The 21983-nt window shown below is 43.0% G+C and overlaps 1 protein-coding gene across 1 annotated transcript; it reads left to right on the top strand.

Moving 5' to 3' along the window:
- The first annotated feature begins 29 nt into the window (after positions 1-29).
- GPN3 (GPN-loop GTPase 3) lies at positions 30-21459 on the top strand. The gene is made up of 8 exons (XM_040416078.1): positions 30-265; positions 1097-1205; positions 4263-4430; positions 5985-6109; positions 6386-6501; positions 6590-6686; positions 7866-7994; positions 20736-21459. The coding sequence occupies exons 1-8, from the start codon at positions 218-220 to the stop codon at positions 20799-20801; spliced, it is 858 nt and encodes a 285-aa protein (XP_040272012.1). The 5' UTR covers positions 30-217; the 3' UTR covers positions 20802-21459.
- Positions 21460-21983: the final 524 nt, after the last annotated feature.

The following is a 21983-nucleotide window of genomic DNA, read 5'->3' as shown; positions in this document are numbered from 1 at the left end:
CATGACGCGAACGTAGCTCCGGGAACCGCGGACCTGTCACGTGTTGTTCGCCCACCTATAGGATTTGCCGAATTACTTTGTGACTTTCGTATTCCGGACATAATGCCACATTTAGTTTGTTCCCTCACGGCCACCGTAGTGTCCCGGAAGTGAAGTTACGTGTAAACACTGGCTGTCGCTCCAACTTCATGCCCGGCCGGTGTACAGTGCGGACAGCATGCCTCGCTACGCGCAGCTCGTGATGGGGCCGGCGGGCAGCGGGAAGGTGAGCATCACTAGTACTAGTTGTATGGAGGCGGCATAGTGCGGGTCCCTGATGTGATCGTTTCATCAGTCAGCACACACTGGCTGACATGAGTAAAATATGTTATACGTCTTACTAATTTACTTTCACGTTTCTTAAGATCTCTGCTTGCTGTCCGTGAATGGAAACATTTTTATACTGCGTTGTATCCAGTCTAGGCAGCCGCACATATACTTCTGTTGAGCTCACAGAGGATTGCCTTGACTGGTACCGTTGTAACAAAACCTTGGCTAGTAGGAGGCCTATAAATGTATTGAGTAAAAGCAAGCAGAGGTGTTGAAAATGGTTAAGAAACCCAAAGTACAGCAGCTACATGTCATTGTGCTGTGCATAAGACTGCAATACCACGTTATTAGTGCACCATGTATACTATATTGATACATGTGGCACAATACATTATGTCAAGGCATGCTGGGAATTGTAGTTTTACAACAGGTGGAAAACCATATGCTTCAGAAGTGGCTTTACACCTAACAGGACCAGACCAGTTCTGGAAATGTACATTTTTATTATATTATATTGTACTTCTGTATTGCTGTGAATAGTGATTTTTACCTGCATTCTTCAGAAGGCCCCTGGCTGCCATGACAACCAGTCAGGACCCTGCCTGATCGGAGAGCCCCCTCCCTCCCTGCACAGATGCTGGGAGGTCCTGTGGCATCAGTGGGGGCTGGAGGTATCTCCTGCAGAGGCCACAGTAGACGGGTGTCAGCCGTGTACGGAGCCGCCTCATGTTGTCATACACTCCACCTTGCTCTGTTACATTATTGACCCTTCTTTGTCTTGCTGCAGAGCACCTACTGTTCCACCATGGTCCAGCACTGCGAGACCCTGAACAGGTCGGTGCAAGTTGTCAATCTGGACCCTGCGGCAGAATACTTTGACTATCCAGTCATGGCAGGTAAGTTGTGTAAAAGTTCAGCAGACTATGTATATTAACTATGCAAAGATTAAAAGGGTTTTCCGAGATCTCTTTTTTACTGATGACCAACCCTCTGGATAAAAAACCATAGCAACCAATCAGAGCTCGCCCTTCATTTTTTTCAGAACGCTCAAGAACTAAAAGGTGAGCTCTGATTGCTCAGGCCGACAGTTTCTCTGTTAGATGGTTTTGATAAATGAGTCTGTATGTTTACCACATGATCATCAGAGGATAGAAAATAAAAGTGGATCATAGAAACACCTTGTCACATAGTCAGCTGTTGCATGTGGAACCTGTGTTCCCTGAATTTAATGGAGGCCAGTATGGCACCAGCGGAGGTAGTATTTAGCGTAGGTTCCTGTCCTAAAGAGATCACCTTGTTGCTGGTAGACAGGCACAAATTATTTTGTACAAAATGTATTTGCCAAGAATCTAACATTTATAACTCAGCATTAGCATTTTAAATGTCCTATAGTGAGTATGACACTGTTTGCAGAGTGCTGTTGCATTGTGTTTGTTTATGCTTTAGTAAATGTTACCTGCAGTCCTATGTAACACCACAGATAAGGCTACTTTTACACTAGCGTTTTGGCTCTCCGTTTCTGAGATCCGTTCAGGGCTCTCACAAGCGTTCCAAAACGGATCAGTTTTGCCCTAATGCATTCTGAATTGTAAAGGATCCTCTCAGAATGCATCAGTTTGCCTCTGATCAGTCTCCATTCCGCTCCGGAGGCTGCCTGCAGCGTTTTGCTGTCCGCCTGACGAAGTGGAGCCAAACGGATCTGTCCTGACACGCAATGTAAGTCAATGGGGACGGATCAGTTATCTGGCACATAGAAAACGGATCCGTCCCTCCTTGACTTTCAATGGTGTTTAAGACACATCCGTCAGGGCTATAGAAGACATAATACATCTGGATCCGTTCATGACGGATGCATGCGGTTGTATTATTGTAACGGAAGTGTTTTTACACATCCATGACGGATCCGCAAAAAAACGCTAGTGTGAAAGTAGGTAGCACTGATAGCTCTCGGAGTACAGATAATGTAGCGGATATTAAATGCAGTCCTATGTAAGTCCTATGTAACACTGATAACTCTAAGTACAGATAATGTAGTAGATATTACCTGCAGTCCTATGTAACACTACGGATAACACAGTAATAACTCTGAGCACAGATAATGTAGTAGATATTATGTGCAGTCCTATGTAACACCACAGATAGCATACAGATTTCTCAGCTGCTCTTGTGGAGGATCACTGGGTCTGACCCTTCCCCTCTCATGGCTGGTGTGTCCCCCTTTCTACTATGTCCCGCACTGGCATGTAGCAGGCAGTATGCAGTGGTGTCATTCGGCCTGCCTGCGTCGTGCTTCTGATTGGTCATTGAGCGAATGGTGGAGCGGGGAGCTGGCGGCTTCCTGCTGCTCCATCATTGTTGTCTCCTGTATTTGCATCCTGAGGACGCAGATACAAATAAAATCTGGATTGGGAGGTCTAGTCTGAGGGGAATGTCAAGGTCCCCAAACTAAATCCACCCCTTATTAGAAGGGAGAATGTTAACTTTTATTTTACTCTTTAAAGAAGCTGTCCGGATATTCCCCCAAATGCTGTACAGTAAAAAAAAAAATTAAAAAAAATCATGGAATACTTAGCTTTGTCTGTCATTATGCAGTATGCTGCATAGGACAGTGATAGGCTGCAGTGGTGACGTGCCATATACCTACACGCACCATTGCAGTCTGTAAGAAGCAGGAGGATGGGACCGGTGGTGCAGGAGAAAATGATATAAGTATGGCTTAATTTATTTACACCATTTGGTGGCTTGTGCGTAATTTTTTATTATCTTGGACCACCCCTTTAACTGAAAGAATATCTTATGTTCAAGTTTTGAGTTATTTCAGGCTGGGAGAAGTCTGACCGCAGTTTTATTCAATAGGATTAGGTTCTGTTGATGCTATAGGGTTCTTTCGAGCTTCACAGTCATTTTGACAGCAAGAATAGCACAGTCTGGTGGACATATTATGTGCCAAAAATATATTTAAAAAAGTGAAATACAAGTAAGAAAAAAACCCGAAGTCATTGTCATAGCCACTGCCCCCCGTTCAGGCAAAGTCTTTGTTTTGCAAATAAAGAGCTATAGTTTGGGGAAAAAAACTTGGGGAAAAATTGGTAGTCAGTTTTCTCCAAATCAAACTAAAAACCCCCCAAAACTATTAATACTCCCAAAATAGGCCATCAATATCTGATTGGAGGGGAGTGTAACAATCTGCGCTTTTTTTGCGTTTTTACTTCAGTGGGAGCAGCGCTGTAGTAACCAATAGACGGAGCTAGGGCTGAAACAATTACTCAAATTAATCGATTAACTCAACACAAATTTTTTGCATTGATGATTCGTTTGTGCCATGTGACCATAGAGTATGAGTGAAGCACTTGCTATTACTCGCGCTCCGTGGTCACCCGCCTGCCCGCTGCACTGGATCCTGACCTACACACATCGTCAGGACGTAGTGCACGTAAAGCGTGCACTTGACTGATGCTGTGTGACTTCAGGTCCCAGTGCAGCGCATGCAGAAGAGGATAGAAGATCTCTGGAGTGTCAGCATCACCCCTACACGTATGTATTTTAGTTCACTGGCGCTGCAGCTGGGCACTCAGGGCTAGGAGGGGGAGTGGGGGAGCTGGTGGCATTGGAGGGGGAACATGTGGCACTGCTGGAGGAGCTAATTCCATTAGAGGGGGAACTGGGGGGGAGCAACTCATGGCACTGGGAGGAACTGATTGCAGGGGGGCTGATGAGTTTTTATAGAAAACATTCTTTTAATTAATTTTTTTTCTTATTAGCGTAATCGGTAGAATACTTGATTACTAAAATAATCGATAACTGCAGCCCTAGACGGAGCTATGTATTTCCCGGCATCGGAACTACACTGCGTATAATAGGCCTTCCTGGAATACCCCTTTAAGTGGTGAAAATGGTTAACATTTCTATGTTAGTTACTTTTTTCTTTTTTCTTTTTTTTTATGCTAATTCAGATATCCGAGAGCTCATCGAAGTAGATGATGTGATGGAAGATGGATCCCTGCGGTTTGGTCCTAATGGCGGACTAGTGTATTGTATGGAGTATTTTGCTAATAACTTTGACTGGCTGGAGAGCTGCTTGGGCCACACTGAAGATGATTATATACTGTTTGACTGCCCAGGTGATTGTATATGCGCTCTATAGTACAGTACATCGCAGCAGCATCCACACCAATAGATTAAGGCTGTTTCCGCATTCTGGTCTGCAAAGTACAGATACGTTCCAGAAATGAATGGGTCAGTGTATTATCCGCAAAAAATGGATAGCATATGGATAAAAATATGGTCATGTGCATTAAATGTAATGCTTAGAGCGCCCCACCAATCCTTTTCAGTGACTAGCAGATTCTCAGGGTTCTAGTAGCTCTTTCACCTTCTAATCATATGTTATCACTGGATGCATCTCTCTCAGTAAGGGCAGGACCAGAAATGACAGCTGCTGGGCAGTTGCGATGGAACCGCCATGCAAGCTGCAGCTGCTTTCTATCACATTGTCATATACTGTCACCTTCCTGCTTCTTGTTAAAAGGGTTGTCCCAGCATAAAAACTAATTTTCTTTCCACATGGTAAGGTATAAGTATCTGATCCAGTGGGGGTCCAACTGTAAGGACCCCCACCCACCACAAGAATAAGGTGCTGGAGTAATTATATACTGTCTTTGCGTTTAACTCTATGGGACTGCCAAAGAGTACATTGCTCCGTTATCTCTGACAGTCCCATAGAGTTTGCGGCATGCGTAACCGCTCCTCCATTCACTCAGGAAAAACCTAGCACCTCATTCTTGTAATCGTTGTGGGTCCCAGTGGTCAGACCCCCACCTATCAGATACTGTGTGGACAGGAGATAAGTTATGGTGGGACGATCCCTTTAAAGGGGTTATCCCACTTAGCAGTTTCATACTTACCTGCTGCCACCGCGCGTTCACTTCCTGGATTCTGGCTGGGGGCGGGCTTCATCTTGATTGAAGTCTTCTCCCGGCCGGGCCGCGCGCTGGACTGAACGCGCACGCTGCCGCGCATGCGCAATGTGACTTATTTCTGGCCAGTATAGTACAGAGCCGGCGTGCGCGTTCGCAGCTCTGTACTATTCTGGCCGGGAAGAAGTCACCGTCGCGCATGCGCGGCAGCGTGTGCGTTCAGGACAGCGAGTGGCCCGGCCGGGAGAAAAGAAGAAGTCTTCTGGGCAAGCGCGACCATCGGGATCTTGCGGAAGAGCGGTGGTCGTAACCAGGGGAGACCGAGTCACAACAATAAGGTAAGTGGGGATGAATTTTCTCCTAATTGGTGGGAATTTGTTAATAAAGTATATTTACAAAAATGATCACTGTCAAATCATTAACAGATTTAACAGTGATCATTATGATGGGATAACCCCTTTAATGGCCACACTGTTTTGCAGGCAGATCTATAAAAACATGCTGCTATTAATAATAGGCAAGTGATGAACACTGATAGAAAACAGCTGCTTCTTGCATGGGTGCTTGGTTTTCGGCTGCATTGGAGCTGGTTCTTGTCTGCCCAAGATGTCTTGTTCTACCCTAACATATGAAATGTCCTAATGAGAGGATCCCCCCCCCAAATTTGACGGTGTTGACTCATTGTGTATACTGTGGGGGAAAAAGACTTTGCTATGACTGTACTAGTTCAGTTTTAATTAGCTTTTATTAATTTACCAGGTCAAATAGAACTATACACGCATCTGCCAGTTATGAAGTACCTGGTGGAGCAGCTTCAGCAGTGGGAGTTCAGAGTCTGTGGAGTCTTCCTGGTTGATTCTCAATTCATGGTGGAGTCTTTCAAGGTATGTTTTACATCCAAACAGGGAAATCAACAGTCAGAAATCTAACCATTTCTTAATGTTGCCACGTCATGCCCTGAAGGTGTCATCAGCATCTTCTGCAGTCTTAGTACCAACCTAAATTCCATTCTCCTGCTCAGTCTGACATTGACCATGGAGAGATGCCAATGGTAAGTTGGTGAGGGACAGGTCATCATGCAGTTAGCTAGCGTGTCTCATGTCCAAGCAGGAGAATGGCATTGGAAGGCTATTTTACTAGCTGTTTGTTTTTTCTTTTAGTTTATTTCTGGTGCCATGGCTGCCCTGAGTGCCATGGTCTCTTTGGAGATACCACAATGCAACATCATGACCAAGATGGATTTATTGAGCAAGAAGGCTAAAAAGGAAATAGAAAAGTAAGAGTAAAAACAGTCTTACTTGTCAATATGTCATGTGTAGGAAAGATTCTTTTGTACCTCAACACATTGCTCTTACTTGTTATAGGTTTCTAGACCCAGACATGTATTCCATGATAGAAGACTCAACAGGTAAGCTGAGGAGCAAGAAATTTAAGAAGTTAACAAAAGCAATTTGTGAATTGGTAAGTTATGACATTCTTAATATTTTTTTATATCCTTTCTGCTTAGGGTACGTCCCATGGACTGGCTTCAAACCAGCACTGTTTTCAAATAGTTAAGGCTACTTTCACACTAGCGTTAATATTTTTTGAGATCAATCATAGGGTCTCAATACCAGAAAAAAACACTTCGGTTTTGTCCCCATTCATTGTCAATAGGGACAAAAGTAAACTGGACAGAACGGAATGCTCCAATATGCATTCCGTCCCGTTCTCATACCGGAGAACGCTTTCCATCCTGGGATGCGGAGCAAGATGGATCAGTCAAGATCCACAATGCAAGTCAATGGGGACGGATCCGTTTTCTTTAACACAATCTGAGACAATAGAAAACTGGTCCGTGCCCCATTGACTTTCAATGGAGTTTATGACGGATCCGTCTTGGGTATGTTAAAGATAATACAACCGGATCCGTTCATAATGGTTGTATTATCAGTAACAGAAGTGTTTTTGCTGAACCCTGCCGGATCCAGCAAAAACGCTAGTGTGAAAGTACCCTAAGATTTTAATGGTAAAGTTCCTTGCTGGGAAACTTGCAGGACTTTACCTTAACTCTGGAGGCGGTCGCCTCCAGCAAATACTATTTATGGGAACCTGTCACGTTGAACATGATTTCTGAGCTGCAGGCAGCATGTTATAGAGCATGAGGAGCTTAGCAGATTGGTATATAGTTTATTCAGTATATGTTGTATTTCATACAATTTATATTCTTGCTCATTTTGGGCTTTGAAATCAAGGAGGCGGACCTATCGGTGATTGACCACCTTACCTCTATGACTGTGCATACAGAGAGAGCTGTCAATCACGGATAGGACCGCCTCCTCTGTGTTAGTTCCGTTGCTGGAGGTTGCTGCAAACGGCTGATTGTTGGGGATATCGGGGGGATAGATCATCAATATCTTAAACCCGGAATACTCCTTTAATTCGTATTTTCTGTCTGTAGTAGTGTGCATTCAGCCATGGAATATTTCAGCTAAATGGCCAAAGGTTAGTATACTTGTGTCCCTCTACAGCTACCAGCCTTTATTTGGTTGCCCTAAGATCTAGTTCTGGTGTCCATTGTGCCGAGAACATGGAAAATATGTAACTAATGTGATACATTTTGTGATTTTTCTTTTCCTTTTTGTCTGTTGAATGCACTAGATTGATGATTACAGCATGGTTCGGTTCCTACCATTTGACCGATCAGATGAAGAATGCATTAACATCGTCCTCCAACATATAGATTTTGCTATACAATATGGGGAAGACCTGGAGTTTAAAGAACCAAGGGTAGGTTTGTCATTTGCAATATAACCAGAGTGAGCACCCACATATACATGCACACAAGCGCTCTACCCAGTGCTCATATGGTATGCGAAGGATATCTCCGACCTGCAACACTCCCATGTGAGTAGAAGAAAAGAGTAGGTGGTTATGGATCAGTTGCCTTTGAGGAGCAGTCTGTCCATAAGCTCCATATTTTATCCAATGCTTGAGAAGAAGACCTTTGCATATATAGTATCTTTGTATAAAGGAACTTGTGTTAACCAGGTCTGTTCAATGTGTCAGGCGTGGAGTGTCCTCCAATTTCCATGCAGTAATGACAACTTTTCTACCACAGTTTAATCCCTTAATTACCCAGGATGAGAATACTCGTCCTAAACAGTGGATGCTTCCCACATTAGGAGGAGCATTCTTGTCCTGTGGTTAATCCCGTCCCCACAAAGCTTTGTCTTGATCAGCGGCTGTTACTGTATCCTCCAGCATTGGTGTAAACACAGATACCAGTGGATTAACCCTTTATATGCTGCGGTCAATGCTGACCGTGGCATATAGGAGATTCACAGAGGGAGGGGACTCCCTCTCTCGCCCCTTCAGGTCCCCGCACTGAAGTGGCAGGGTCCCGGCGGTCGCTGTGGCAGTCCCAAGCCTTGCCAAGGCCTTGGGACCTGGCAGCTACAGAGGCCTAAAAGGCCCAGCCCCCAGGTTGGGTCTCATAGACAAACTGTCAGTGTAATACACGGACAGATAATGCAGCACAACACAGCATGTATTGTACTGCATTGAAACAGGGATCAGAACCTGAAAGTACAATAATAAATAAAAATAGACATATTAGGTATTGCCACCTCCGTAGTGACCGGCTCTATAAAAATATCTCATGTTCTACCAAAATAGTTTTTTTTTTTTTATCACATTGACAGTGATCAAAAAATACTATATACCCCAAAATGTTACCAATGGAAACGTTAACTTATCCCGCAAAAAAAGCTCCAACACAAGACGTTCAGTAGAAAAATTAAATTATATTGGTTATTGCTGTGTCCATTAAAACCGGCTCTATCAAAATAGCACATGATCTACCTTGTCAGGTGAACGTGGTAAAAAAATAAAAAATGTGTCAAAATAGCAGTTTTTTTTTTGTCACCTTGCCTTACAAAAAGCTTAAGGCTGCGTTCACACGGGCGAGATTTCCGCGCGGGTGCAATGCGGTAGGTGAACGCATTGCACCCGCACTGAATCTGGACCCATTCATTTCAATGGGGCTGTTCAGATGAGCGATGATTTTCACGCATCACTTATGCGTTGCGTGAAAATCGCAGCATGCTCTATATTCTGCGTTTTTCACGCAACGCAGGCCCCATAGAAGTGAATGGGGTTGCGTGAAAATTGCAAGCATCCGCAAGCAAGTGCGGATGCTGTGCGATTTTCACGCATGGTTGCTAGGTGACAGTCTATTCACTGTATTATTTTCCCTTATAACATGGTTATAAGGGAAAATAATAGCATTCTGAAAACAGAATGCATAGTAAGTGATCAGTTGAGGGTTAAAAAAATTAAAAAAATTAACTCACCTTCTCCGTTTGTTCGCGTAAGTCCCGGTCTCTTCTTTACTTCTCAAAAGATAAACTATGGGCTAAAGGACCTTTGGTGACGTAAGATCACATGCTCCAATCACATGGTCCATCACCGCGGTGATAGACCATGTGATTGGAGCATGTGATCTGACGTCACCAAGGTCCTTTAGGCCCATAGTTTATCTTTTGAGAAGTAAAGAGAGACCGGGACTTAAGCGAACAAACGGAGAAGGTAAGTTAATTTTTTTAATTTTTTTTAACCCTCAACTGATCACTTACTATGCATTCTGTTTTCAGAATGCTATAATTTTCCCTTATAACCATGTTATAAGGGAAAATAATAACATCTACACAACACCGAACCCAAACCTGAACTTCTGTGAAGAAGTTCGGGTCTGGGTACCACAGTCGGTTTTTTATCACGCGCGTGCAAAACACATTGCACACGCACGATAAAAAACTGAACATCGGAACGCAATCGCAGTCAAAACTGACTGCAATTGCATTCCTACTCGCGCGGGTTGCCGCAACACACCGGGACGCATCCGGAAACTAATCCGGACACGCTCGTGTGAAGCAGCCTAACAGTGAGCAATCAAAAAGTACTATGTACACTAAATGGTACCAATGAAAAAGTCAACTCATCCCGTAAAAAAACTAGCCCTCACACAAGACGATCGGCAGAAAAATAGGGCTCTCGGAAAATGGCAACACAAAAACTATTTTTTTTATTTTAAAAAGATTGAAAAAAAGGAAAAAGAAATGGACATATTAGGTATACGACCATAACAACCAGCTATATAGAAATATCATCACATGATCTACCCCGTCAGATGAACACCGTACCACAAAAAACTGTCAAAACATTTTTCTTGTCACCATGCCTTACAAAAAGTGTAGCAAGCAATCAAAAAGTACTATGTACAACAACATAGTACCAATGAAAACCTCAACCCATCCTGCAGAAAATGAGCCCCCACACAAAATGATCTGCATAAAAAAATAAATATGGCACTCAGAAATTGGTGACACAAAAACAGGATTTTTCTTTAAAAATATTTTGTGTAAAAGTGGCAAAACTTAAAAAAAACTATATAAAATTGGTATCACTGTAATCGTACTGACCAGCAGAATAAACATAACGTCAGTTTTTTCTACACGGTTTTCGCTAAAATAACAAAACCCAAAAAGCAATGTTAGAGTTGTTGCCTTTTTTTTTTCCTGCTTCCCAAAATGCAATCAAAAAATCATATGTACCCCAAAATAAAACCAATGATAAAGCTTCGTTGAGAGAAAAATAAAATATACCGTTGTTAGAAAAAGGCTGTACTGGTCTCCAGAGGCTGATTAGTAGCAACATGACCTTTCCACCAAAATCTGCTCTCCAAGAACCATATGGCGCTCCTTCTCTTCTGATCCCTGCCGTGTGCCCAAACAGCAATTTACGACTAAATATGGTGCGTTGCCGTGTTCAGGAGAAAATGCTTAACACAATTTGGGGTGCCTTGTCTGCTGTTCCCCTTGTGAAAATGAAAAATGGGGAGCGTATGCAACATTTTATTGGAAGAATTTTAAATTGTCATTTCCACAGCCAAGTGTAAATTGTATGAGAACCATTTTGCCCATCTAGTCTGCCCAAACGCCTTTGAGGTCAAGGTGGTCAGAATACCCCTCATTAAATTTACTTGAGCGGTGTAGGTTCCAAAATGGGGTCACTTTTTTGGGGGTTTCTATTGTAGAGGTACCTTGCGTACTCTTCACTTATGACATTGCACCTAAAAACCATTCCAGCAAAATCTGCCCTCGAAAAAACATATGGTTCTCCTTCCCTTCTGAGCCCTGCCGTCTTGCCAAACAGCTTTTTACAAACACACATGGGGTGTTTCTGTAAACTGCAGAATCAGGATAATAAATATGGAGGGTTTTTTCTCCCGTCCCCACGACAGCACCTCAGAGAGAGAGAGAGAGGATCCGCCCCCAGGGACAGGAAACCTGCAGAATAAAAAGGTGGAGCCTCTCTCCCACCTCAGTGGCTTCCTGTCCCTGGAGTGCGAGACCTGCTGTTTTATTTTCAGGTCAGTACCGCTAGTCTGGAAGTCCCAGATATGTTCTGGAGGACTAGGTGGTAGTAAACCTGCTGGGGTCTGTCGCCCAGAGGATGGGCTGGCAGGACCCTAGGAGCCGGTGGTTGTCCGGTGCTTCCACTTGGTTCTTGCGGCAGGTGCGTGTGCTCCTCCAGGGGAGTGAGGCCACGCGATGTCCGGAGTTAAAAGATCAAAGGAAGCAGCCCCAGGAGGGGGTGTTGCGTTCCACCGCATGTGGCCCTAATCCATGGGGAAACATGTCTTCCGGAGCCTCCCCTCAGCGTGCTCGTCCAAACAGGGAGAGAGCGTGAGTGTTTCGATGGACTTCACTTCCGGCGGAGCGTGCGTTCCACATGACATACTTCCGGTTTGAACATGTGGCTGGATTTGCGTTCTAGATGTGCTGGCCTTCTGGGAGGAGGGGGCAGGAGCAGTTTAAAAAGCTCAAGATGGCCGGTGGTGTGCCGGCGTTTTTTCTCTGACTGCTCTCACCTAGATTCCTATTCTGCTGGTACTCCTGCTTCCCTATATTGAGATATATATTCTCTTTATCCTCCTCTATCTCCTGGGTCCTCTATGTGAGGGTTGGAGAGACGAGTCTTGATTCCCCTCATCTGCTCTTTCCTTTACATTATAAGATAGTCCTGATTGGATGCAATGGATGAGGAAAAGAGGCCTGATCCGGCAGAATGGGAGATCCTTGTACCGGTTCTGTTTTGGAATGAGTGGATAAGTGCCCAACAAGTGATACTGTGTTGATATTTGGTTATTTCTTTACTTTAGACAAGGCCTAAGAAAGTTTTGGCTGAAAGAAATAAAGAATGTGCGTTATGTGGATGTCCCTTATCTTCCTCATATACTAAGAAGCTTTGCCAACAATGTATAGTAGCATAGGTATCTCCATGTTTTTTAAAGAATGTAAAAATACTCATTAGGTCCAGAGGTGAAAAGGTTCCTTGAAATCCTGTAAACGTCAGAAAAAGTCTGCGGAAGGCTGGTTATCAGATATGGATTCTACAGTTGATAGTGAGGAAGTGGTGGAAAACATACGACTCATCCTCTGAAGATGATATGGAGGGGTTGAGCTTTATTTCTGTAGAAGATACTGACAAATTATTGAAAGCTATTCGTTCTACTCTGGATTTAAGAAGATGTTGAAGATGATGAAGGAAAGGAGGCATAGATGTTTCCTGTACATAAAAGTGTTTTGGCCTCATAAACAGAGTGGTAAACCTGATAAAAAGGCATTAATTCCCTAAAGTTTTAAAAGAAAGTACTCCCTTTAACCTCCTTAGCGGTAATCCTGAGTGTGGCTCGGGGTCACATACACTGCAAAGCAGCGGTAATGCGAGCCACACTCGGGACACGTGAGTTAATTTGAACGGCGCACGGATGATGCGGACAGCACACAGTGTGCTATCCGCATTTCGGAGCACGGCAGCGAACTTCAGCCACAGCTCTGGAAGTTTGTACCGCTTCAGGTACAAAATTAATGAAGATATCGTACCGCCAGGGAGGTTAAAGAAGAGGCCTCTTCTTCTTGGGATAGAGCGCCAAAGATTGACGTAGCTATATCAAAGATTTCTAAAAAAAAGTCTTTCCTACCGTTCGAAGATATGGGGTTCCTAAAGGATCCATTAAATAAAGTAGATTCCAAGCAGCGGCTTCCGTGTTTAGACCGAATATTGCGATAACGGTTACGGCCAGATCCACGATTATCTGGTTGGAACGTTTAGAATGTCAGATTAGTGTACTTTCACACTTGCGGCAGAGAATTCCGGCAGGCAATCCGGACGCAAGCGGATGCATTTGTCAGACGGATCTGGATGCGGATCCGTCTGACAAATGCATTGAAATACCGAATCCGTCTCTCCGGTGTCATCTGGAAAAACGCATCTGGTATTTTTTTTTTTTGCATTTTTAAAGGTCTGCGCATGTGCAGACCGGAAAGCCGGATAAGTTTTGCTGGAACATTTGGGTCCGGATCCGGCTTTAATGCATTTCAATGGCATTCCAGCAAGTGTTCAGTATTTGTGGCCGGAGATAAAACTGCAGCATACTGCTGTATTTTCTCAGTCCAAAAAACTTAAGAGGGACTGAACTAATGCATCCTGAAACGGAATGCTCTCCATTCAGAATGCATTAGGGTAAAACTGATCCGGTATTGTTTTTTTTGTTGTTGCATTTTTAAAGGTATGCGCATGCGCAGACCGGAAAGCTGGATACGTTTTGCTGGATTTTTGCTGGATACGTTTGGACACTTGGGGCCGGATCCGGCATTAATGTATTTCAATGGCATTCCATAAAGTGTTCAGTATTTTTGGCCGGAGATAAAACTGCAGCATACTGAACTAATGCATCCTGAATGGAATGCTCTCCATTCAGAATGCATTAGGGTAAAACTGATCTTTTATTTTTTTCCGGTATTGAGCACCTGTGACGGAACTCGATACCGGAAAACAAAAACAGTAGTGTGAAAGTACCCTAAGTGATAAGTGTCCTAGAGAGCAAATTCTAACCTCCTTGCTCACTTTACAGAAGGCGGCTGTTTTCATTGCGGATGCTTCTGTAGATTCAGTCAAACTGGTGCAAAGGCATCCTACCTTTCCAATTCTGCTCGCAGAGCACTCTGGTTGAAAAATTGGAAAGGGGGGTGATTTGTCTTCAAAGCAAAGATTGTGCAGTATTCCTTGTCAGGGAGAGTTTTTGTTTGGGCCTGATTTTTAGATTCCCTTTTGGAGAAAGCTGCTGATAGGAAAATTTCCTGGTCTTTCTCCAGGTTATTCTTCAACCTCCTTTTCCAGATCCAGACGTCCCTTTCGTTCTTCATCTAGATTTCGGGGAAGATGTCAAAATAGCGACAAAAACCAAAGTTTTCGATCTAAAGGTTTCGGGGGTTAAGGCTTTCTGTTTGGAGGTTCCTCTTCCCAGCCTAAGAAACTGCCTCAGCAATGACGCCAGGGGTGCTGTGGGAGGAAGACTGAGGTTCTTTCTTCCAGCATGGGAAAAAGTAGCAGGAAAATGGATCCAGGGGCTCATAGGAGAAGGTTTAAGGTTGGATTTTTGTTCAAAACCCCTACAGAAATTTGTGGTCACAAAGGCTCAAGGTTCGCCACTAGGATTGTCTGCTATGGAGGTAGAAGTCTTAGAGCTGTTGGAGAAGCAGGTTCTAATTCCATTTTCAGTGGAAGAACAGAAAAAGGGGTTCTACTCCTATTTTTCTAGGGGGAAAACCAGGCAACTCTTTCCACACGGTTATAAACCTAAAACAACTAAACAAATACCTTTTTTTTTTAAAGAAAATTCAAGACGGAGACAGTAAAATCAGCAGTTCATCTACTGTATCCCAATAGTTTTTATGGCAGTCTTAGATCTAAAAGACTTGTATTATCACGTTCCTTTACACCCTTTGCATCAGCAGTTCCTCAGAGTGGCGAAGGAAATATTTGTCACCTTCAGTTTCAGGCACTTCCGTTTGGCCTCTCTATGGCCCCCAGAATATTTACGAAGGTGATAGCAGAAGTAGCCTCATTTATAAGGAAAGAGAGCATTTTATTCCTGCCCTATCTGGACGACTTTCTAATTATAGCAGGCTCTCAGCGGGACTGTATGATGGCGGTGCTAAAGGTGATGGGAATTTTGGAAGATTTAGGCTGGATGATATATCTAAAAAAAAATCCTGAATTGTGCCGGAAACTCGCCAGGTGTTTTTGGGTCTTCTCTTGGATTTGGTAGTCCAGAGAGTTTTTCTGACCAAAGAAAAGATATCCCGTGTCCATACAAAGTTGCAGATGCTGAAATCCTCTCAGAGCCTTACTATTCGGAAAGCCATGTCAGCCCTGGGGTCACTGACCTCCTGTATTCCAGTGGTAGAATTGGCTCAGTTTCATGCTCGGCAGCTACAGGCAGAGATTCTTCTAGCACTAAAGAAGAGTGGGGGATCTCTGGACTCAAGGGTGGTAATTTCAAGGAAAACATTATAAGATCTGTCCTGGTGGGAAGACAGCACAAATCTAAGTCGGGGGATTCCTTGGAGTCGTTCCCATCCAGTGGTTTTGATGACAGATGCCAGCCCTTGGGGATGGGGGGCAAATTTCTTGGACTAGATCATTCAAGGACAGTGGTCACCTGTACAGTAAACATTCTCCTCAAACAGAAAAGAGTTGCTGGCTATAAGACTGGCTTTGGAGGCAGCAATACCCTTTATTCATTTAAAACATGTGAGTATAATCTCAGACAGTCAGCTGTAGCTTACATAAATCATCAGGGGGAACAAAATCGGTTTCCCTCATGAAAGAAGCATATCCATTGTTCCAAAATCTGGAGCAGAAGATCAGTCATATTTCTGCTCCCCACAGAAGAGGCAAGGAGAACTTCCAGGCGAACTTCCTGAGCCGTCATCAGCTGAGACGGGGAGTGGTTTCTGAACCCTTCAGTTTTTCGGAGATAGTCAGGCTCTGAGGGCCCCCATCCATCAATCTTTTTCCCACCAGAATAAACAGAAAGGTGGAGAGGTTTTGCTCTCTCAACCCGAGACAATTCCCAGATGGGGTGAATGCTCTTTTTTAGAAATGGGTTTTCCCCTTAGGCTACGCTTTTCCTCCCTTCCAGATTATTCCTCTAGTTCTCAAAAAGATCAGAGACTAGGGTGCAAGAATGATTGATAGCCACCTTCTGGCCGAGAAGGGCATGGTTCTCTCTCCTGAGGTCCATGTCAATAACAGACCCCTGGATTCTTCCGGAGATCCCGGACCGTCTGATGCAGGGCCCAGTTTGTCATCCAAATGTCAGGGGCCTACACCTTACGGCCTGGAATTCGAAAGTTCATTATTGATTAGACAGGGTTTTTTGGAAGCTCTAGTATCCACCTTACTAAAAAGTAGGAAAGCTGTGTCCGTTTCCATCTATGCTAGGGTTTGGAAAAAATTCTTAGAATTTTCAGGGATCAAGGCAGGTTCCTTGCCCTCAGCCTTCGGTCATTCAGATCCTGGAGTTTCTCCAGAGGGGTTTGTCTCTGGGGTTAGCAAAGAACACTCTGAAAGTTCAAGTTTCTTTGGTCTAAATTTTACTATTGACCCCTGGGTGGTAAGGGTCTTTAAAGCAGTAGATAGAATTAAGGGGCCCAGGATTCCCCCGTGGGACATAAATCTAGTATTATATGCTTTGACTAGGCGTCCCTTTGAACCATTGACCTCTTGTTCTGTGAAGCTCCTTACCTTTTAAGTTAGTCCTATTGGTAGCTTTAACCTCTACGAGAAGGGTCAGCGAAATTCAGGCTATCTCTATCAATCCTCCCTTGTCTATCCTGGATGATAGGGTAGTTCTTAGACCAGATGCTTCCTTTTTACCTAAGGTTCCTTCCAAATGCAACAGACTCCAGGAGATAGTCCTTCCAACTTTTTTTTGATAAACTCAAGAACCAGGAGGAAAGAGTTTTCCACCCCCTGGATGTTAGGAGATGCCTTATATGTTACCTAGAGATAACAAAGGATTGGAGAAAGTCCTCTGCGCACATTTTTTTTTTTTTTTCTGGCATAAATTAAGGTAATGTGGCCTCAAAGAGTTCACTAGCAGGATGTATTAGGACAGTTATTTCACTGGCTTACACCTCTTCTTCTGGAAGTTCTTTCTCTGAAAGCACACTCTACTCGCCCAGTCTCTACCTCATGGGCTGAAAGAGCTAATGTTTCTTTTGAGCAAATCTGTAAGGCTGCCATGTGGTCTTCTTCTCCTTCTACCATCACTATCGGCTCCAACTGAATTCTGCCTCTGATCTTCTGTTTGGTAAGAAGGTTCTGCAAGTGGTGGCCCCCCCCGTAAGGAAGGGGTATTTTTCTTCTCTGAAACCTCTCTGTGGTGCTGTCGTGGGGGAAGGGAAAAATGATGATTACACTCACCGGTAATCGGATTTTCCAGACCCCACGACAGCACCCTTGCTAATTCCCTCCCTGGTGTTTCGTGATTCACGGGGTGTAGAGAAAAAAAAAAAAAAAAGTATACATAATTAGATGAACTAACCTAGGTTGGAGTCACTTTCACGCTCTGTAAACCACTAAGGTGGGAGAGAGGCTCCACCTTCTATTTCTGCAGGTTTCCTGTCCCTGGGGGCAGATATTATCTCTATATCTCTCTCGTCTTGAAAATCTGATTACCGGGGAGTGTAATCATCATTTTTGCTGTTATCCCTTGCTGCCTTACAGGAAAAATGGATTAAATTGTAAAACCTGCAAAAAAAGTGAGATTTTGGAATTTCACCTCCATTTTCCTTTAATTCTTGTGAAACATGTAAAGGGTTAATAAAGTTTGTAAAATCTGTTTTAAATGACTTGAGGGGTATAGATTCTAAAATGGGGTCATTTTTGGGTGCTTTCCACTACATAAGTCCCAAAAAGTGACTTCAAAACTGAATTGGTCCTTTTTAAAGTTTTTGGGGAAATTTTCTTGAAAATTTTAAAAATTGGTTGTAAAATTCAAAGCCTTCTAACGTCGCAAAAAAATTAAATCACTTTTACAAAATGAGGCCAACATAAAGCAGACATATGGGAAATGTTAAGTTAATTACTATTTTATGTGATATCACTATCCATTTTAAAAGCAGAAAAATTCAGTTTTTGAGAGAAGCAAATTGTTTCCAAATTTTCTCACAAAATCTCAGATTGTCTTGGATAAGTAAAAGTGCTCCAAAATTAACAACTCTTAAAGCTTAAAGAGGCACGGACAGGGAAGGAGCCTGTGAATGAAGCGCTATCCTGGGTGACTGAATTAGGCAGTGAGAGTCTGCAATGATTATCGCCCACACTAGCTCTTTTACATGCTTTCTCTACACTCCTTAAATGCTGAACTTAGCTGTGATTTATGTATAGATCCAGAAACTGGAGCTGAGGCATAAAGAATAACACTCCAATACATGCACAGCCTGCTTCAGCTTTCTCTAGCGCATGGGGATCCTAAGCTGTGGCAGGCAGAGAACTGAATTGAGTCTGTGTAGACAGTGATACAGGCAGCCATCAGTCATAAGCAGAAATACTTACACACCCAATGATAAATACAGCCGGGGTTTATAATGTGAGGAACAGGAGCGCTCTCAGATCGTCTGCTAACCACAGTAGTAGTACTACAACATCTAGCTCTGGTTGGCTACTCGCAGTATAGTGATCGTAGTTTCTGTACAGGATCTACAATTCATGTTCTGTGGGCAGAGATCATTAAAGGGAACCTGTCACCTGGATTTTGTGTATAGAGCTGAGGACATGGTTTGCTAGATCGCCCCAAGCACATCCGCAATATCCAGTCCCCATAGCTCTGTGTGCTTTTATAGTGTATAAAAAACGATTTTATAGATATGTACATTAACCTTAGATAAGACCTGTCTCCTCCATGCTTGAGAGATGAGTCCAGCGTTCTCTGACTCTGAGCCCAGCCACGCCCTCCGAATCTCCACCTTGCTCCCCGACGTCACAAAGCTAGAGCGCCGTAATCTCGCGATGTGCGAGCTGGCGCATGCGCAGTTCATTCCCTGAGGCTGATGCCAGCACAGGGAAGGAACACTTTGCCGACACTGCGCATGCGCTAGCTCGTGCATCGCGAGATTACGGCGCTCTAGCTTTATGACGTCGGGGAGCAAGGAGGAGATTCGGAGGATGCGGGGCGGTATTGGGCTCCGGAAACGTCAGTAGCCTCATTTACACTAATATTAATATATATATATATATATATATATATATAATCTCGTTTTTTTGACACAATAAAAGCACAGAGAGCTATGGGGACTGAGTATTGCGGATGTGCTATTGGCCATCTAGCAACCCATGTCCTCAGCTCTATACCCAAAATCCAGGTGACAGGTTCCCTTTAAGGATCCAGTATTTTTCTTTCACAATATCCAGATAATCCTCTGCCCTGCCCTAATTGATTTTTGATACTGGTTTTGACACAAAGTTTTTTTTCTTTAAAAAAAAAAAAAAAAATACATTAATAAGTGTTTTTTTTTTACTGCTGGTTTTTGAGGCAGTTAACAGTTTTCAAAATATACCAGGTGTAAACGTACATACAGATGCAGCCGAACCAAACTTGATGGTTAACACGTTAACTGAAGAATGGCAAGAAAATGTTAGTGTAACTGTCATGTTTTTATAAAAAAAAATGAATTTTAGCATATGTTACTGCTACAGCAGCATTATGCATAAAGCAATCTTTAGTTTCTTCACATACCACAGTTTTCCTTGAGTTTTTCCCTTAGTTACGGCTGTTTTAACCTCTATAATATGAGGATCTTCTCAAGATGGCTCCTCTGCCAGTTCTGAGGCCAAAACTGCCTCGCCAATCAGATTGGATTACTGAGACATGCCTCCTAATTACTCTGAAGGCTAATGTAGGCATGCAGTGTGCAGTGTCTCTCTTCTGTTTATACTAAAAGGAAGACAGACAAGCCATAGAAACAGTCTTTTAAGGGACAAGCTGTTATTATAAGGTAATTACAGATCTTTTCACAATCATTGACAGACTCACTCAGGTATACATGCTTTGCTCTAATAAACTAGCAAATAAAATGAAACTTTTTTTTTTTAACTGACTTTTCAATGGATTTCAATGGCTTTTGTCACAAAAAAAAGTACAGAAAGGGAATCCTGTAATCAATTTTGAACCGCAAAACTTTTCAAACCGCTAGATGAGGAACATGGAAATAAGTTAAAGCATACCTGTGTTAATGGTCGTAGTTTCATTAATTCATGAAATTAGATGCAAAGTGTCTGCTGGGCATTGCTCAAGCCAGGAAGTGTCCGAGGTTTTGCCGGTAAATCCTGCTAACCCTCTTGACAGTTCTAGCTTTTCCCTATGGTATTTTGCATGTAACCACAATCCTGCGCATGCACCATGCAGTGGTGTCTTATAATTTTGATAACGCATAGAATGATCTGTCGAGACCAGAGGAGAGAGTTTACTGGTGAAGCCTCAGGACATTGCCAGCTTGCACAACGTCCAGAAAACACGTGGCATCTAAATAACACGTGGTGTGTGTATATGCATTTTGGATTACTAGAAACACTGTGCTATAAAATGAGATGTTCCTTTTTTTTTCACCCTCATAGGAAACAGAGGAGGATAAAGCCCAGAATTTCGATGAATTCTTCCAAGAAAGAGCAGATGAACAGTGATGTCCATTATGTCAGTAACGACGTAGTAAAAGGAACTTGGATCTCACTGATTCCACTATCTTTACTGCGTCGCGGTGAATGCTGAGGCAGTAGTTCACCTGCAGTATTGAGACTCCTTTGCTCGAATGTGACGGAACTGTTATGCAACCAGAGTGCCCTTGTCTTAATGAAATGCTCATTCTACACCAAGGTGTCTTTTAAGTTGGTGTCATGTACAGATAATCGGCTGTAGAAAAATGAGTATAAGAAATGTCATCTTGGTTTCTATGTACCATTGGTCACTATAGGCTGATTTGTTGTAGTTAGTGATATGATGTTCTCATTTAAACCTCTGGAATTTACATATTGATGACCTAGTCTCAGGATAGGTCATCAATATGAGATCGGCTGTGGTCTGACTCTGGGGACTCCCACTGATCAGGATGCGCTTAGGCTTCTTCCAAGGCCATGTGACATCACATTCGTCAGTCACAAAGCTTAGGCACAGCTCATCCCCATTCATATGAATGAGGCTAAGCTGCAATATCAAGCACAGCTGCTATACAACGTATGGCGCTGTACGGCGACACAAAGCATATGAAGACTTTGCAATGGAAAAAAATACTTAGAAATACTATAACAATTGGTTTATCGCTGTAAATACACATTTAGCATCTCAGTTGATGTGTTTTTTTTTTTTGTTTTTTTTTATTTTATTTTCTTTTCTTTTATTGTCACATGGTCTTCAATCGGCCAAGAAACTTCAAGGGAAAACCTGCTAATGGGAAAGCCATATGTAGAAATAAATGTGCGTTTTTGAAATATAGTACCGCAAACATGTTTTTTTTTTTTTTGGACACAGCCCTAGATGTACAGTTCTTCAGACCCTTTAATTTTTTCACATTTTGTGATCTCCCATAATGAGGTGAAAACAGAATTTTGTATTAAAAGGGAAATACTAGATTTTTGCCTGAACATACGTATTCAGACCCTTTGTTATGACATTTGAAATTTAGCTCTAGGGGCCTCCCATTTCTCTTGATGATAATTTAAATGTTTCTACACCTTGATTTGTAGTCCACCTGTGATAAATTCAGTTGATTGGACATGATTTGGAAAGACCTGCCCTGTGTATATAAGGTCTCGCAGCTGACTGCATATCAGAGAAAAAACTAAGCCATAAGGATGAAAGAACTGCCTGTA

This window comes from Bufo bufo, chromosome 2 (genome assembly GCF_905171765.1).
Source record: "Bufo bufo chromosome 2, aBufBuf1.1, whole genome shotgun sequence".
NCBI lineage: Eukaryota > Metazoa > Chordata > Amphibia > Anura > Bufonidae > Bufo > Bufo bufo.
This window is presented reverse-complemented; position numbering and strand designations above follow the sequence as displayed.